This window comes from Pinus tabuliformis, chromosome 1_1 (assembly GCF_031772625.1).
Source record: "Pinus tabuliformis cultivar Carrire ecotype Pingquan chromosome 1_1, CPIR1, whole genome shotgun sequence".
Lineage (NCBI taxonomy): Eukaryota > Viridiplantae > Streptophyta > Pinopsida > Pinales > Pinaceae > Pinus > Pinus tabuliformis.
In genome coordinates, this window is record NC_142297.1 from 967,986,396 (window position 1) to 968,004,633 (window position 18,238).

An 18,238-nucleotide genomic window follows, 5' to 3' on the forward strand; every position below is an offset into this window, starting at 1 on the left:
CTTCATCATCCTATCATAGCATGATAGAATTGCTGCATCTGTAATTCACTCATGACAAGATGACATCACTCTGATAAACCCCTAGTCTAAGATGATGCATGATGATCCATTGACTAAGCTAGAACCGGGTGGCAGGATGAGGGAGAGGCTCAGTGATTGTGTAATTGCGCAACTCAGGCAGTGAAGGGTCAGGTCTAAGCCTTGAGACTGCGCAATGCACAGTTCAAGCCAGACTGAGCTAGATGATTGCACAATTAGGGAGCTTAAGAATCCAGGATGAGGGATTGATGACTGAAGTTTCCCACTGCATAGAGCTGGAAGGAAAAGGAGGCTAGGTGATTGCACAATTGTGCAGTTCAGGAGCTCAAGGGCTAGGCTTGATGATTGAGATTGTGGAATGCACAATTTAGGCCTGGCTAGAGGGAAGGACTGCACAATTTTGGAGCTCAGCGGTAGAGCTTGAGAACTGAGACTGTGCAATGCGTAGTTCTAGGAGGCAGGAACTACGTGGTGTAGTGCCAAGAGGCAAGGTTGCTGCTTGAGGGCTGAGACTGTGTAATGTGTAGTTCAGGAAGGCTGGATGAGGCTAATTTTCTAGGTCGAGAAGTTTTCCGGATTTGACTAAGTGTGGGATCCATGAAGCTGATGTGAACAGTAACAATTATTGACTATGATCACAAACCTAGAACACTTGACAACACAACAGAGATCATCCTGAACACATGAACAACATACTTCCCTCAACGAGACAACTTTGCGACAACTTATGCCAAGTGCGACATCAAAGATACACTTTGCGATGATCGTGACGAAACTTGTGCGACAATGCTTAAAACTTTGGAAATGAGCGTGACACATGTTTAAATGGTAAGACCAACTTATTTACGTAAATATTACCCCTTGAAACCAACAAAACTATCTTCCGTCTGATGTGCGACACTTAACATGCGAAAAGACTACACTTGATTTTCATGCAAATGGGACCAAAACACGTAGATAAAACACATGTGATGAGTCTTAATGTTTGTGACGATAGTATGCAAGATCAAAGTAGGCTCCAAAATTTAAGTGTAGGCCAAAATTTTGGAGGGTGTTGTAGTAGTGACAACAGGAACCTATTTCCCTTCTTCCTTTCATCCTTGACATTCACTTTTAACATGCTCTCCATTCGCTTGTCCTTCCGAGTCATGGGCATCACAACATTTCCAGGGTTATCCATGCTAAAAATAATGGTGTCATCGACATCGCATTTAAAATAGGTCTCCTTGATGGCCACCTTGGCTCCTCTAGGGTAAATCCCCTTCATGTCCTCATGGTAAGGAGTTGCACTATAAATTTCCAACCTAAGGATAAGGCCATTATTGTATTCAAGCAAGTTCATGACTCCAGTTATCCCAAACACCTCCACACAGATAATCCCATACATCACCCAATCGTAGTGGACTTCCTAGACCTCAAGGACGTGGGCTTCATACTTTCTAGTGACATTGAAGAAGTTGTGCTGAATCGTGTGGATTAGAGACAAATTTGAAGGTTTTGAATCGTGATCTTATGTTCCCCTAAGCTTCCATTCTATTGGACTCAAAAACATGTGTTCAATATGCATTCAATTTAAAAGAATATTAGATTATCAAGGCATATTCGATTCTTCACGTTAGAATCATTCCTTCATGACTGGGATGTGATCCACATGTTCTAATCACATATTATATTATCTGTGAGAATATGGGCATTGTCTGTGTTATTTGAAACATACTTGCAATGACAAAGAACGTCAACAATCTTTCGGAGAAAACACCAATGGATATTAGCTAACCAGTTGTATGTTTCAGAAAACAGAAAGGTTGCTTCCATAAAAATGCCAATTTATGCTAGTAAAGAGAATCCAAGTATTTTTTATGATTGTTATGGGCTATTTTAAGGAAGCAATTTTTTTGAAGTGGTGAAAATATGGTCCTCGAACATATTAGTGCATGTAGAACTCTCAATGTCGAAGGACAATAAGGTTTTCGATACAATACACATATTTCATTAAAGATCAATGAGAATGGAGTTGTGGACAAAGTTGAAGTTATTTCCAAAAATGATGGGCTTATACTCGCAACCTATTCAGATAAATTGAATATCATAGCAGTTAATGTTGGTGAATTTGCTATCAAAATTTTGTTGATAGTCCAAGAAGGTTCAGTCTCATCATTTCCTGTTAATGTTCTCTCTCTTTATTCACATCTCTATTTATTTCAGTAACAAATACGTGGGCTTCCATCTCTTGGTTTTTCGAATTCAATCAACATTACATGGTGCGACTGTTAATTTATGGCATGTTTTATGCTTAGTGCAGTTTATGTCAATTTTAAAGTAAAATGCAGATAGAACATTAATAGATCGACAGAAAACAAGCCAAGATAAGGGACATCAGATTTGGCGGCTAGCCAGGGACAAACCCCAATGTAGGGAAACCCTTTGATCAATTCTTCTTTAATCTTCAATATTTCGGCAGAGAGAAATAGTACAAATACATAAATCTATGATTTTATGACAGCAGCAACAAACCCTAACCAACAAAGTCAAATATGGTCAAACAAGATGAAATTCACCTCCAACATGCTTGGTCAATTTCCCAGTCATTTAGGCCTCCAACAGCAAGAAGAGGCAGCCCATAAACAGTCCAAAAAACACAGTCAATTGAAGTCAACCTACTACCACAAACTAGGGCAGTCAACACTAGTCAAACTAGAGGTCAAATTGCCTCGGTTTGCATGCCAAAAACTATGGCCTACCTAGGAGAGGCATCCACACCAAAGGCTCACTCCTGAAAAGTCAACTCTTGGTCAACATTGGTAAAAAAGTCTTGCTACAGCTTCTACGTCCTTTTTGCATCTTCCTGCATCCTCCTTCCTTGCCCTTTTGTGTCCTCCTTCTTCCCACGTGTGAGCTTCTCTTCCTTGTGTGTAAACCCAATTAGCTAAGGAGAGAAGAATGTGTGAGAGATGAGATGAGTCCATAATGCCTCAACCTCACTTGCATTTATATGAAATGTTGAGCATGTGTGGCACACATTTAGCTGTTGGCCGACCTTGACAATTTGTCAAGTAAATACAAATAAATTCATATCTCCATAAATACTTCTCTGAATCGGATGATTGTTAGATCAATCCTACACCTCTTGACAAGAGTAAGCAAGGAAAAATATCAGTTGCCATAAATAAGATGACCCACATGGAGTTTGGCCCTAGTTGCCAATTTTAACAGCAACAGATGTGTTTGGACTCCACAGATGAAAACACACTATTAGAAGTGCTCCACACCCTAGCTCTCATCACAGATACAAACTGAAATTAAACCTTCAATATGTTGCATTGGCAATCAAATTGCATTCGATTGATCTTGCTTGGAAACTTGATCAAGTCGCATAATTCAAGATTCTAAAAGCCTCTGTGATTTATCCAACCCAAGCATATTTAATACCCACTTGCTATTTTCCCTAGAACTTGCATTTAGAAACATTCATAGAGGATAGCAGGGTTGGTATTTGTGAGAATTTGAGCTACATTTTGTAGCCATAGAGGACAAAATAATAGCCAATGAATTTTTCATTCTGTATGTTTTGACATGCATTTGCATTAGTAATAGAGGCTCCAATAACTAACATTGGAGATCCAAATAATATCATATCTCAAGGTAATTTCTAGTGCACAACCTTCATCAACTTCAAGGATCATTTGCATTCTTATGAGATATGGCATTCCTCTATCAACTAGTACTCTCTTGTTGTCAATAGAGTGTCACTACTATTGTTAGCGAGTGCTCAAGTATTCCTCCAATGTCTTCTTTTTCATTGGCACTGCATATTACTTCTTTCAAAATAGAGGCATCCTTCAAAATTCAGTGTCCAAGTTGTTCTTTGATCAATGCTCTTTGAGTCAAATCCACAACAAGTAAAGGACTCAAAAGATTCTAGTTTGAGCAACACTACAACGAACTTTTTTTTATGAAAGCTCGTGGAACCATAGCTAGACCGCTTGGAGGTGCATTTTCAGTGGAAGCTAACACTCTTTGTTTGTTGATCTTGAATTTTTTGGAAATTGGGTCAAATTTGTGGATTATTAGAGTTACTAAATGCTCTAATACTCTTTGTGGTTGACAATACACTCATAGTTGACAAAACAATTCTCGTTGATGGTCAAATCTGTTTATAAGATACACAAGACAAAATTGATCTTCTATAGCTTTAATCACAACTTCAACAAGATTAAATACTAAAAAGGAACCAACACTCTAAACTAATCTTTGTTCAGAGCAATTCTATGTTTGAATTGAGAAATATTCTTGTCAAAAACTAGCACATGATCAGATTAGTGATGTAATTTCAGTAGAAAATTCACATGAAGATGCAAAAGTTTCACTTGCACTTCCCAAGCCCGTTATTATATCTTGGGAAGAAGTCATCAACAATAAGCACATAACCAGTCTTGGATACAAAAAGAAAGTGACCTTTCACATTCCAAAATACTCCAAACAAATCTTGTTTCAAATTGTTAGGTTTCTTCAAGAACGTTTGTCTTCACTTGCTCCACTTACACATCAGATTCTAAAATTCCAGCATTGTCATCGAGTTGGCCATACGAAAGATTAGAATTTTGATCTTCACCCTTGTGAAAATTGTAGAAAATGTACTCATCATTCAAATAGATGTTATAGTCACAAGAACACTGCAAAAGCAAAGATTCACCTTGGATGGATTGATTCTTGCCAATGGTATTCAACATCCATGAAGATATTAATCACACCATAGAATTCATTCTCAAGTATTGACACATCTTATAGTAGTGATATTTTCAACTTCTCACCTTATATTTTACAAGGGGGGAATTGATAATTAGAAATATCTAGTTATTTGTTTCAAAGTCAGGTCAAGTGGGTCTAAGCAAAACTAGAACCAAATCTAATAGATAGAGCCTAGAACTAGAGTTAGCTAGAGCTAGAGTCAAAGTTGTAGCCAGAGATAGACTGATATTCCATGAGTGACATTTGGTTTTTGGTCCTCCCTAAACCATCACTTAATACTGAGACTCACTGCTTCTTCTAGACAATCATTTTTGGTCGTCTACAAAGCACCATTTCTATAGTTTGTGGTCATCTTTAAACCATCACCAGAGAGCACTTCCATTTTGTAGAATACATCAACTTCTAGCGAAATTTGAATTTGTTCCAGGAACTACTTCAATTCAAGTTCTAGAGTTGGTGATTAGCCTTAAACCACCACCAATAGAAAACTTTAGATTTTTCTACCCTTTTAGTTCTTGGTCTTTCTTAAGCCACCACCAATAGAAGTCTTCGACTTCTACCACCCATATGGTTTATTGTCTTCCTTAAACCACCATATTTAGATAGCACATCCAAGCATTGGATTGACTGCTACCCATCTCCATATTTCAACTCTCTTCTTGGTCTCACATACACCCTAGTGGATTAAGTGGGGAATGTTGGAAACGTAATCCTTAGGGATTATGTAAATTTGAGAATTTAGATTATTCACTTGTGAAGAGGGAAAAAAATCCACAAGTGAGCATGAAAATTCATAGGGAGTCGAGGAAATTGCTCGGAAGATGAAATGAAGGGTCACACAATTCTAATTATATATGTATCATTTGAATAATAAGTATCTCATGCTTATCAAAACCTATCTCTCATTATCACGAGTCTAATATCGAAATATGTACAATTTTCTCATGTATATAAACATGTAAGGGTGAATATGGAAAATGTGTACCAAGTGTGATATAACTATGAAACAAAATACATAAACATTGCATCTCAAAGTGGCATTTAAAGTTCAAAAAATGTTATTCTATAACAAATGATCTAAATTAAATCATTATATTACTTTTCATCCATCTTGAATCTTTCAAAGCAAAAAAAGTGGAGGAATTAGCTCATAGGACCATATTTACAAGTAGGATCGAATTTAGCAAATTGGGCAAGGAAACCTTTCGGAAATAGTTTGAGGCATCAAACGACATTTTTTTGGGTAAAACTTTATTTCTTTAGTGCATACCTCTAAGTGCTATTATACACACAAATACTTTTTAACGACACAAGAATCACCTCAATCGGAGTCCACATGCAAAAATTATGCCACATGGAAATTGACCTTCTTTTACCACCATAATTTGAGAGGATGCCATATTAGCCCCCATTATTCATGTAAAAGAGGCTAGCCATGTGATAATGGTGAATAAGGCTCTAGAAGAGTCAAGGTTGTAATTCTATTTAAGAGTTGGGGGATTCAAACCTAGCCACTAATAGGCTATTGGGTTGTGTCATAATCGAGCCGCCATGCGGAAAAGGGGTTCCATTCTATTCGAGTGCATTTTGTTCCATAGATGATTAGAGTATCTAAGAGGGGATAGGGAGAGAGCAAATTGAGAGGATTTTTCCATTGTAGTATATCATGGGCCACAAGCCTCACTTCATTGTACCTGCATCCATTTCCATTCACAGAAATAGAGCAGAGTGGTCTCACCTTCTAGTTGGGCTTTCTCCCAAAAGGGTTTCTTAGGTTATATCTTGTGTTAATTTGTGGCTTGTGCGTTTTATTTTGTTGTTCTCAATTTTCTACATATTTTATCTATTACATCCATAAGGATAAGAAAATAATTAATAAATCCGAAAATCTAAGGAGAAATTAACACTCATATAATAGAATTCGAATTTTATGAATAATTTTATCAGATCAATTGTGACGAATTGTCTAGTGGAATATGCATGGAAGTTTATGGATTAAAAAAAATTACACATCATCAAAAAGAATGAGTCCAATCTCATTACTAGCTCTTCTACAAGAGTTATTAACATTGATTACAATCCCAACGCACATTTTGAATTGGTAGATTTTGTTAATGAATATATTTCTTTGGTCCATCCCCATGCTTGTTTTAAATCCATCTATAAGGGTAAACCCCTTTCTAATTGACAAAATGACAAATATCTAATTATATGTGCATAAAGGAATGCACAACTCAAGTAGGTGGTGTTAGTGATGCAAGTGGTGAGGACAACAATGGCAATTCCATGTTAAAAGGGAAACTAGGGCATGTTGTTGATTCTAAAAAACTTAGTAGAATCCTAAGAAAGGATAAGGATAAGAGGATAATACAATGTCCCAAATGGAACAATTTGGGGTTTTCTAGAAATTCCAGCTCAGAAATACTTCATAAATTTAAGTCATCAATACTATAAACAATTTGCACAAATTAAATCACAAAATTTATGGCAAAACGGGAAATAGAATCCGCAACTAAATAATAGACAATATAAACATGTAGAAGATCTCAGCCTTATTTTATTAATATGTAAATAAGCTAGTACAAGAGCAGGATTATGGCTGAGATTATGGCCCCAAATAGATCTACAATAATTCCGCAATTGGCCTCCAAAACAAACAGGAAATCAATAAACTGCAACCTGTGAACCCCGAATGGATCCACTGAGGGAAGAGATGGGTGCTCGCCCACTCTCATTGAATCTCCCAAGGGTTTCCGTCCTGGGGCTACTACTGAAGTAGAAAACTGGGTTCTCAAAATCTCACGCAAATACAATACATAAATCCAAGATGTCTCCAAATAACCTCCTCCTCCCCTTTTATAGATCTAATGGATAGATCTCCAAGCCTCTAGAAGCATCTTATTTTACTATTTTATTATTATTCTAGAAGCTCCTCCATTGACTTTATCTTAAGTGACCTTTTAATTTTATTTTATTTCACTTAAGTCACTTTTGGCCCATTTTCTCCAATTAATTATTTTCCCTTAATTAAATGACTAATTAAATTCATTTTTAACTAAGAAAAATGGTAAATCGCCCACCATACTCTCTTTGGCCTCTGGAAGTCACTTCTCAACATTCCATCCTATATATATTCTTCCTCCGATTCCAACGATCTATTACATTGAGGTGTTCCATCAATTAATCTCCCCGAAATGCCACCTGAAGCATAATTAATTAGGTTAGGCCTGGTAATAATGCTAGTTTTTGAAAGTTATTGGAATGCGACATAACGAAAGACAAACTGTGTGGATGATGAAATATGCCAAGAGAATGCCATCAGATCTCATAAAAACTCCTCAAAATTCCATCGGAACCCCTAATGACATAAACTTGCTCCACTGACCTAGCCATCCCCTGCTCTGGAAATCCACCCTGGCTGTATTATGGAGGAAAATAAAAATGAGAACATTACAGGTAATCCATCTAAAGAACATTTAATGTTTATATGTTAAAGATTTTAAAAGTGGACAACAATTTTCTCTTGGATATCCCCTCAAGAAACCTTTCAGGTTCCTTAGTTGATAATTCCACAATGTGTGTATATATTTTGCACCAATTAATTATGTTTATTTAGTAATTACCTCAACAACAACCATCAATGGTTCAAGTGAAGGAAATCCCAAGATGTACCAATGACACTTTATTGACCACAATGAAATTGGTTTAGAATATAACTAACTAGTTCAAATGTTGAGCTGACCAATTTCAGATGGAACTAAATCTTCAGTCTAATTCACCCACTAGTTTGAGGTTATCCAAGTGTGAATGGTGTAGATTATTTGGATCACAACCATTATGTTTGTTCTAATAACACTAGTTTGACCATTAATAAATAATTGCAATTAAAACCTAAAATCCTACACAGTGTTTCCAAAATTGGATTAAAAATCTAGACTCACAATTGGAAATAATGGCCAATGGTAAGCCAAAATGGTTCTAAACATTATGTATGAATAGCTCTATAGTAGATTTAGGGGCATTGTTGGTATTGTTGCAAAATATGAAGATTTCCATCATAGAGAATCAATAGACAACTACGTCACCTAACACGAGGACACATATATCTGAGAGTTGAGATTCTGATAAAGAACCCACACCTTCCTAAGACATCTAACATTGGTTTTTGTTGAACCAAATCTGAAGAGTTGATAGAAAGTGCAAAAAAATGAAAGGCAAAAAAGAAAAGTTAAATGATTATTTCCACTCCTAGCTTTATGTTCTTTGATCAACATCTTTTCCTATCTGTTGTTTTTCTCTGTAGCTCAAAGTCATGAGGCGTATTTCCTGAATGTGTTCAACGTATACAAAATGTAATTTTGTTCTCTATTTTTGATGAATAAAATTACAGTGTTTTTTTCTCTAGAAAAACACACGCGTGCGCACACACACACATATACTAATGGAATATTGTCTCTAAATGTCAAACTTGACAACGATGGAGAGACCAATATAGGAAAAGTTAGCTTTGAGAGGTTGATGGGAGTCGTGTTGTTTATTAGAACATGATTTTTTTTAATAATATTTGTAGAAATTCCTTGTAGATTCAAACTACTAATTGTAATTTACTAAAACAATAGACATGAATTTATTCTACTCATCAGCAGAAACAAATAAATGATCGCGAAATCACAGAGCATACAAGAGAAAGAATTCAATCAACACATTATACAATGATTTCCTAGGGAAATCCACAACTAAAAACCCTTGCTATTTGTATATTGCATTAGTAAGAAAATATGAGAAGATTACGATGCTTTGCTCAGGCCCGAGCAACCTTTGCACTATCTATATTTGTTTCACTGCTTCCCAGGCAAGCCTAGGAAAATACTTGATCAATTTCTCGTTTTCTCAGGTTCCTATTTCCTTGCGTTGTTTCCTTGGGAATTAGCCCCTATAAATTAGGGAAATCCTCAATTGGAATTGTGCAATCCATCATAGGTCTTCCTCTCACTGCATGCACCACTTATACAATGCGGATGATTATACAATTGATAGTACACTATCCATGAACTAACACGCATGAGTTATTTATGAGTGGATCATCAGTTAACTGGTTGATCACTGTAGGCACATCACACTACTAGACCTCCCACTAGTTCTTCCAAAAGTTGGAAGTCAGTTAAACTGAATTAATTAATTACAACTCAAAATAAACTCGACTAGAGCTCCTATAAAGTAGGAGACACTCTACATGACTCAAGTTAGACCCTCAACTCGAATTAATTGAGGCAACTAGGTCAAAATAACTTAGTTAATTACAATTTTATTCAAGGACAAAATTAAATTAGGATTTTCTTGTTACATTTTCAATAATATTTTTCATTTGTATTTGTTATCTTTAACAATTTTAATATGATAACTATTTTATTTATATGATACACACTTAAATTATATAAATTTATAGATTTATAAAATTATAATAGAAGTGTAATATATATATACATATACATATATATATATATATATATATATATATATATATATATATATATATATATGAGTTGTTTTTAGTGGACTTTTTTGAAGCTTTTCCGGTGGACTTTTATGGCCTAATTTCTCTAAAATCCGGCAGGAATTCATTGAAATCACAAGTTTGATGGTTAAATCTGCACAATAGAAGTGCCCTACGAGTTTTTCAGGGTGCTGAATCTATATATAGAGTCAAAAAACTACTTTAAATAACACAAATCATGATTTCACCACAATTTTTTAAGCCGGCACTAGAAACTCCAAAAATCGCACTAAAGACAACTCCTATATATATATATATATATAACAACACAATTTAAAGATTAAATTTTTTTATTTTATTTTACATATGTCTCTTTTATATATTTATTTTTTATGTTTTATTGAAATATTACACTTCTATTATAACTTGTATGGTATAAATAAAAAATTATCATATTAAAATTGTTAAAGATAAACAAATAGAAATGAAAATTATTATTAAAAAAAAATTGTGTTCTATGTAAATGAACAACACTACTCCAAGCATCCTCTTAAAGTTAACTTATTCTATATTGGTCTCTCCAACGTGGTCAAGTTTGACATTCAAAGACAATATCCCATTAGTGCAGGGAAATTTTTTTTTAAAGCTAGTAGGTTTTAGCCTTTAGGGTTTTTTTTTTTTTTTTAACCCCTTTGAATTTGTTGTGATTGCATAATGAGCTTGAAATGAATTTCAATATGATTTGAGATGAATTTCATGAAATTATTCATTCATGTTTGGCTTGTTTGTGTTCGAGATTTGCGAACTTCATCGAATCAATTCGTCCAACCATGAAATCAAGTAGTCTAACTAGGCCACAAATTCACCCTTAAAATATAAATTTTTTTGTCACATTTTTAGAAAAATCCAGTTGAAATTTTTGGAAATCTAGAGTACGGATATCAAACTATAGAATTTTAGGTTTCCGGGGGGTTTTTGAGGGCATTAAATTTATTTCTATCTTCAAAATTTGGATTGGAACACTTCCAAATCAATATTTTGCAAAATAAAAAACATCTGATTTCGTGAAAATCACTGTGTGAGTGAAATTGTCGCATGTTACACAACGCCACAATGGAATTAGACAAACTTCAAATTTAATCAATTTTGCTCACCAAAACGGATGAGTTAAATTGTTACAAAACTTTTACTTGTGAACTTAGACTTAGACTTATAATACTATTCAATGTTGTAAAAAATTATGTGTAACCCAAGGACAAAACCAAAAAAATGCCTCACCTATAAATTGCAATTTCAATCCTTAAAAGACTCAACTAGGTGGTGGTGATTTTTTTATACTTTATGGCATCCCATTTATAATGGGATAGCTTTCTAAACATTTTCATTTTAAGTTAAATTATGACCATGTTTTAGGTGTATATAACTTATTCTTAACAATAGCATTTTAAAATGATAGGAATAGAAAGCAATTTAACATGATGATTAGTGTGATTGAGAAACTGACATGCGTTAAGTGTGAACTCATGGACATTGTGTCACCTCATCCAGAAGATTCTAAATTTGAATAGGTTTTTGTAAAGATGATTTGTGAAACATCTCCTCAAGGGTTATTTATAATGGCTGAGAATTCTCAGGATGGACGAATCAATGCGTTATATTCAACTCCATCAATTTACACCGATTCAAAGAATGCTGCAAAAGAATCATGGCCTCTCAAACTTGATGATTACTTCCCGTGAGTGGAAATTGATTGTCTATCTATGTTAGTGTTCCCTGAATCCTCTTAATCTCCTGTGATTGTAATTGATAGAAATGTACAGGTATGCAGACGGTGAAAATTCTTATTGGACAGGATATTTCACAAGTAGGCCAGCTCTGAAGGGATATGTTCGCTTCCTGAGTGGTTACTATGTTGTAAGCATCTTAAAACCATATCTTTTTAACAATGCCATTTTATTTAACATCTCTAATTGAAGTTAATTTGCAAGATAAATGGAATCTGCAAGTAGTCATGGCATGATTTATATGAATAGGCCGCACGACAGCTTGAGTTCCTAGTTGGGAGAAGAGATTCTGGCCCAACAACGGACCTTCTAGGTGATGCTTTGGCTACTGCACAGCATCATGATGCTGTTTCTGGCACTGAGAAGAGCCATACAGCTAGTGACTATGCTAAACGCCTTGCAATCGGAGCTTCTCAGGTTTGGCCTTAGAGGAACCAACATTTGTTGCTTTTACAATTTCTTTTTATCTTTCAATATAGAAAAGTATGCATTTCATATTCTACATTCCATTCATACTTACTGTATGTGGAGTGTAACATACACTTGCTATGACTTGGAACTTTTTTAGGCAGAAGAGGTAGTGAATTCAGCTCTTTCCTGCTTGACGAGTTCACAATCTTATGGATGCCGGAATACATCGACAAAGTTTGAACAGGTACATAAATCATTAACTTTTATTTCAAATATGAGAGAAGCATCATAACCTACACCCTTTTTAGACTAAGCCTTTTTCTTCAATTCCAAATGGTTCCAAACTTTTGCAATTAAGTTATTCCTACTTTCCAGAAATTAATTTTAAATATCTATTATCTATTATTTTTTTTTTGTTGTTGTTGTTTTTGTCATCGTCTCACCTGTATGGAAATTCACAATAATTTATTAATTTCTAGTTTTGTGGTGGTATGGCTCGTTTCATGTAAATGTGGAGAAAATGTGTAGTATAAATCAGCATAGATCTATTTTAAGTACAGATTTAACATGGTTGAGAGGGATCAAATTTCATCATACAAACTTTTTTAGAATATAAAATTTCATTATTTAAATTGTATTTTAAATATTAAATAGAGGATATATAGCATCAAAAAAATATTTAAAGACTTAATTTTTTCATGATATATAAATAATATATATATAGTTGACATTAAAATATTTAGCATAACATGTACGTCCGAGTTAAAATGATTTTTTTTATTATTACTGTAAAGTATATGTCAAGATTAGTTTGTATTAAAATATTTTATTGATAACGCACATTGAATATTTTTTTATATACAACATCAAAATATTTTATTTTAAGAAATTTCTTCTATATATAGATATACATGAAGTTGATATCCACATAAATTAGTTAACATAGTTCTTCAAATAATTTATTTAAATATTTTGTTAAAATATTTTTAAAAAGTATAAGATTTAAATATCTTACAAATACATTTTTTTATTATAGTTGCCATTACTTTTTCTATTTAGAACATAATTTTTATTTTTTATTTTTATTTTATTTTAAAGAGAATGGATGGAAGGACAAACTTACACATCTCTCATATTAGGTGGTAGAATGAGCCTCTGAACAAAATATTATATATATATATATATATGAAGTTGATATCCACATAAATTAGTTAAAGTCGATCTCTTGTTGAAATATTTTTGAAAAGTATAACACATTTTTTTTATTACAACATATTCATTTTTTTATAACCAACATTGTTTTTCTATTTGGAATATAATTTTTATTTTTATTATACACATTTACACATCTCTCATGATAGGTTATAGAATGAGTGGTTTGATTCAATAACCATCCGTAACATTGCCCAATTAATAAAATTCATGTTTCCCAAGTTGTCAAATCAATACCCTCTCCTACAACACATAATTGTGGACAAGCTATTACAGGAACAAGAAGTTGATCATCAAATATCATTAAGGAATAGTTACTGAGGTCTAGAATTAAGAAAAGTTAGAGACAAAAGGACCAAGAGTTTGACTTGGATTCGAAAAAACTCGGGAATTTCAAAACTATAAATTACACATATTTTTAAAAAATAAAAACATTTTTCATGATATCCAATAAATCCTTGACAATACAATGTATAATATCAATAGATGTCCAAAATTTCATCTATAAATATCTCATATACGATATCAGTCCAAAAATAATAAAATATACTATATCAGTCCAAAAATAATAAAATATTGGACACTAAGAAGGTCTATTTATAATATGCATAAAGTTAATTGTTATCACATGGATTAGCAGTCATGCAAAGGTCTTGCAAGATGCTAAAGTGGAACCACATAAGATAAGTGTGCATTGTCACCTTGGCACGGGTGCCCACACTGTAGGCCAACTCCCAAAATTCCACGGGAGGCTTCCCCACACAAGCAAACAACCCACAATATATGTTGGCTGATGGGGCCTAGGGGTTAGTTTAAATGATTGCAAATTTGTAAATCGTATTCTACCACAGAAAAATGTAGACTAGCAATAAAAACATTCAATAAATTGAACAGTAAATCCTCGGAAAAGCACAAGTTTGAGTGTAAGACAGACCTCATGAAATTTGATGTGATTAATCTTGATTGTTTCCTTGGTATGCGCCTGAAAATAACTTCTTTTCTTTCTATTCTAAACCTGCAAAGTTGTAATTTAAAAAAAAAAAAAAAAAAAAAAAAATGCAGAAATCAGCAAGGTAGGGACCAATTCAAGGCCACCCATAGGCCTAGAAATGTGCAAATGAAGTATGGCTTTGGGTTGGAGATGTTAGTATACTAAAATATATTTTCAAGGAGCTTATTAGGACCTCAAAACACTAAATATTTCAAAAGATTTGCAAATCTGGAAAATACTACTCAGCTTTGGGGTGAAACCCCATTGGGGTGAAAACCCAAATTTTTAATCGCAAAATTTTTGGTCCTCGGAAAGCTTGGGATGAATTTTCTGCTTCAAACAATATTCAAACACCTTTAGGAAGTAAGAAAATTGAAGAGGATTAAAGAGATATACCTTTGGATGACAAATCCCCTTGATGAAGACTTGGCTTACATTATAACAATTGGCTGTAACTTGTTATAGACTTTCAAACCCTTGGACAACAATTTGTTTTGAAGTTTTTAAGCCTTATTTGCACACAACAAACCACTATATCTTTCTTGGGCCAATTAGATAGACTTTTGTAGCAAACCCCAAGTGTCAAACTAGCTTAAAGAAGAAATACTTAAGCACAAGCTAGTGAAATTATTTTTGTTTTTATTATTTTCTAATTTTTTATGTTCAAATATAAATAGACAAAGAAATTGAAAAAAAAAATTTGAATTTTGAAATTTTTTGTGAGTTGAAGATATGACTTACCTTATACCACTCTAATTACTTCTTTGTGCTAGATTGTGATCACAACCCTTTCTAGATCATCCCTTAAATTAATTTGCACATGTAGTGAATTTGGAGTGCTTGGGCTAGTTGCTTCCACTTTTGTCTCATGTGAAATTTTCCTTAAATTGCAGCAACTGGAAATTTGTTCGTCTAACTGATTAAATTATGCAGTTTATTTTCTACAACAAACAATGAATAAATCACATTGCAATTCTTCACAAATAAAATAAGCTGCAAAAATAAAATAGGAATCGAGAAAATGATGCACACACACAATAAAAATATGACACCAGTGTTTTTGGACATAAGTCCTCGGAAAAACCCAATGCGGGAAAGCTGGTGTAGCAGATGAGGGTTTTATTATTAATTCTTCAACAACAAATTTGAGTACAATAAAATGGATGTCAAGCTAGCAATCCTCTCTAAGAGAAATACTGGCAAAATTATCGAGGGAATTTCCCTTCCTCCACAACTAATCCTGCAATAAAACAAGCCACGGAACTGGCTCCAGAAAAACCTTGCATAGGCCAAACTTGCATTGCTCGAAATCTACCTCTGATGCTGACATCCTGCCTATTGCTTCCTTTGGAAATGATTCGCTTGGCCTCCTGGTGAAAATCCCGGCCTCCAACAACTGAATCAATTTCCTTCTTGGCTGAATCAAACTACCTCTTTGAGACTCTGTGCAATCCCTTGCACAACCTCCCATGGATAACTTCGACCTCCCTTAGCTGACTCTTCTGGCACTGGAAATCTCCTCCAGAATCCTTCTACTGATCTCCCTCTCACCTCTGCTTCCTTCTGGCCTGAACTCTTCTCCTTGCTCGACCTTTTCAACTAGGTAGCTCAATTTGCCAATGAAACTCACTGCCCTAGTGTATCCTCCTCAACCCCATTGATCTACTCTTATAATCTCTCGTTGGATCACCAACTACCATGATTAAATCCCCATCAGTGACTAATATCATCTCTGAGTCAATCCATGTGAGTTTCTAGAGAGTTCTCACCTTTCTCAATTAATTGTTGTTAAATAATCACTTTTCCTAATTTAGACTTGGGAAATATTTAATTATTGATTAATTAACTTAATTGAGCTATCTCTAGGTGTTTTCTCATGAAACATTTTTTGGGTTTTGGAGCTCCTGTGTTCCTTAGCCTCTTTGGCCAAATTTCAGACTAGAACACATATCCGATGCTACAAAAATAACACTCCTTCGTAGTGAGGCAGGTGTTCTCTCTCCATAACACTCTATGTGTATGCCTCTCCGTTGCACCATCTAAGCATCAATAAAATTGTGGGTAGCCCCACTTTCCACTAACACTGACACACTGACCCTGGACTATGCCCTGAATCCATAGTGTCAAATACTTTGGAACTCCCCGAAGTGAAGCAATGACCCCTCGAGTAGGTAGCAGTGGGCCTCCCCCCTGAGGCAATGGTATTGGTGGTGGTCCTCCTCCCATGGAATGGGGTCCTCCATCTCCTACATCCACCTTCTACTCAATCTCATCCTCGAGCTTGCTATCTAAGTCCATTCGATGTAATATGCCTTGCCCTTGGTGCACTTGTGCCCTGGTGCCCACGGCTCTTGGTATGTGAAACATAACTTCCTCCTCCGGAGGTCCCTCCTAGTCTCATCATCGAGCTGACCGTGCCTAACCTCCCTGTGTGTCTGTCTAGCGTCTCTGCTCCCGTGGGGAGTAGTGGGTCTGGCAGGTAGAGGAGCCTTGGTCTTGGGCACTATGTCAATCATATCTCTAGTCCTAGAGATGGAATCCATCAATGTCGCGGGCTTATAAGCCCTCACCCATCCACGTAGGGATCAACTAACCCTTCTACAAACAACATAATAAATGGAGCCTCCGAAATGTTTGTGACCATCACGATCAGCCTCTAAAACTCCGATATATATGCCTTTGCACTGTCGGTCTACCTCAGGTGTGCCAACTCTCTGAAGTGTAGCTTTGGGTCCTTTCTATCAAACCTCTTGATCAATTGTCTGGTAAACTCTATGTAAGAGGTGATGTGGATATGCCCAAGTGTAATTATGCCATGGTACCACCATTCCTGTGCATCCCCCTCCAAATGCAATGTGGCAAACTGAATGGCATTTGTCTCATGCATGGGGTTCAGGTGGAAGTAAGTGTCCAACATTTGAACCCATGTCTTGGTTGAGCTCTTGGCAGACCCACCATAGTTGGGAAGTGTGACCTTCCCTACCATCTTCTGCACCTCTTGGATCGACTTCCCTCCTCTATAAGATCTACCAGCCCCAGTCTTGCGCCTCTCCTTAAGGTGTACAAACTCCCCAAAGGAAATGACTTTCTTAATCCTGGGGTCTAGCCCCTGTGTCTATAGAGTGCACCAAATTTGCAATAGGATTTGATTCCCTCTCTCTCTCTAACTCATCCATGAACTGTGGCATAGTGGGATAGTTGTTTTGGCCATGCACTGGAGTATGTTGCTGATGAAATGCATGCTCATGTGTGTGGTGGCTTCCACCTCCAGCTTTAAAACCCCCATCTCCATTGTTTTCACGCCTTTGGTTGTTATGCACTTGTAGGCCCATCATCTGCTGCATCATGTCCATCATTAACTGGCCCTGTCTCAACATTTGTTGGTTCACCCTCAATAGCTCATCCATAACCTAGTTTTGGCCCCCTTGTCTTGGTTGTTCATCACCTTCTTGGCCCTCCATGCATTCTCTAGCATTGTTGAACTCAATGTCTGAAAAATGGTCAAGCCATCCTTTTCTAACATGTCCTCTGCCTCTACCTCTGCCTCGGCCTATCTGA

The 18,238-nt window shown here is 35.4% G+C and overlaps 1 protein-coding gene across 1 annotated transcript in view; it reads left to right on the forward strand.

The window, feature by feature from the left end:
• The window catches only part of LOC149217731 (alpha-mannosidase-like), a 468,321-nt gene that overhangs the window by 25,003 nt on the left and 425,080 nt on the right, over positions 1-18,238 (forward strand). Inside the window, exons 9-12 of the mRNA XM_089391406.1 lie at positions 11,917-12,017; positions 12,103-12,196; positions 12,316-12,483; positions 12,635-12,721. Of these exons, the coding sequence (XP_089247532.1) occupies positions 11,917-12,017; positions 12,103-12,196; positions 12,316-12,483; positions 12,635-12,721 (450 nt within the window). The remainder of the gene's footprint in view (positions 1-11,916; positions 12,018-12,102; positions 12,197-12,315; positions 12,484-12,634; positions 12,722-18,238) is intronic.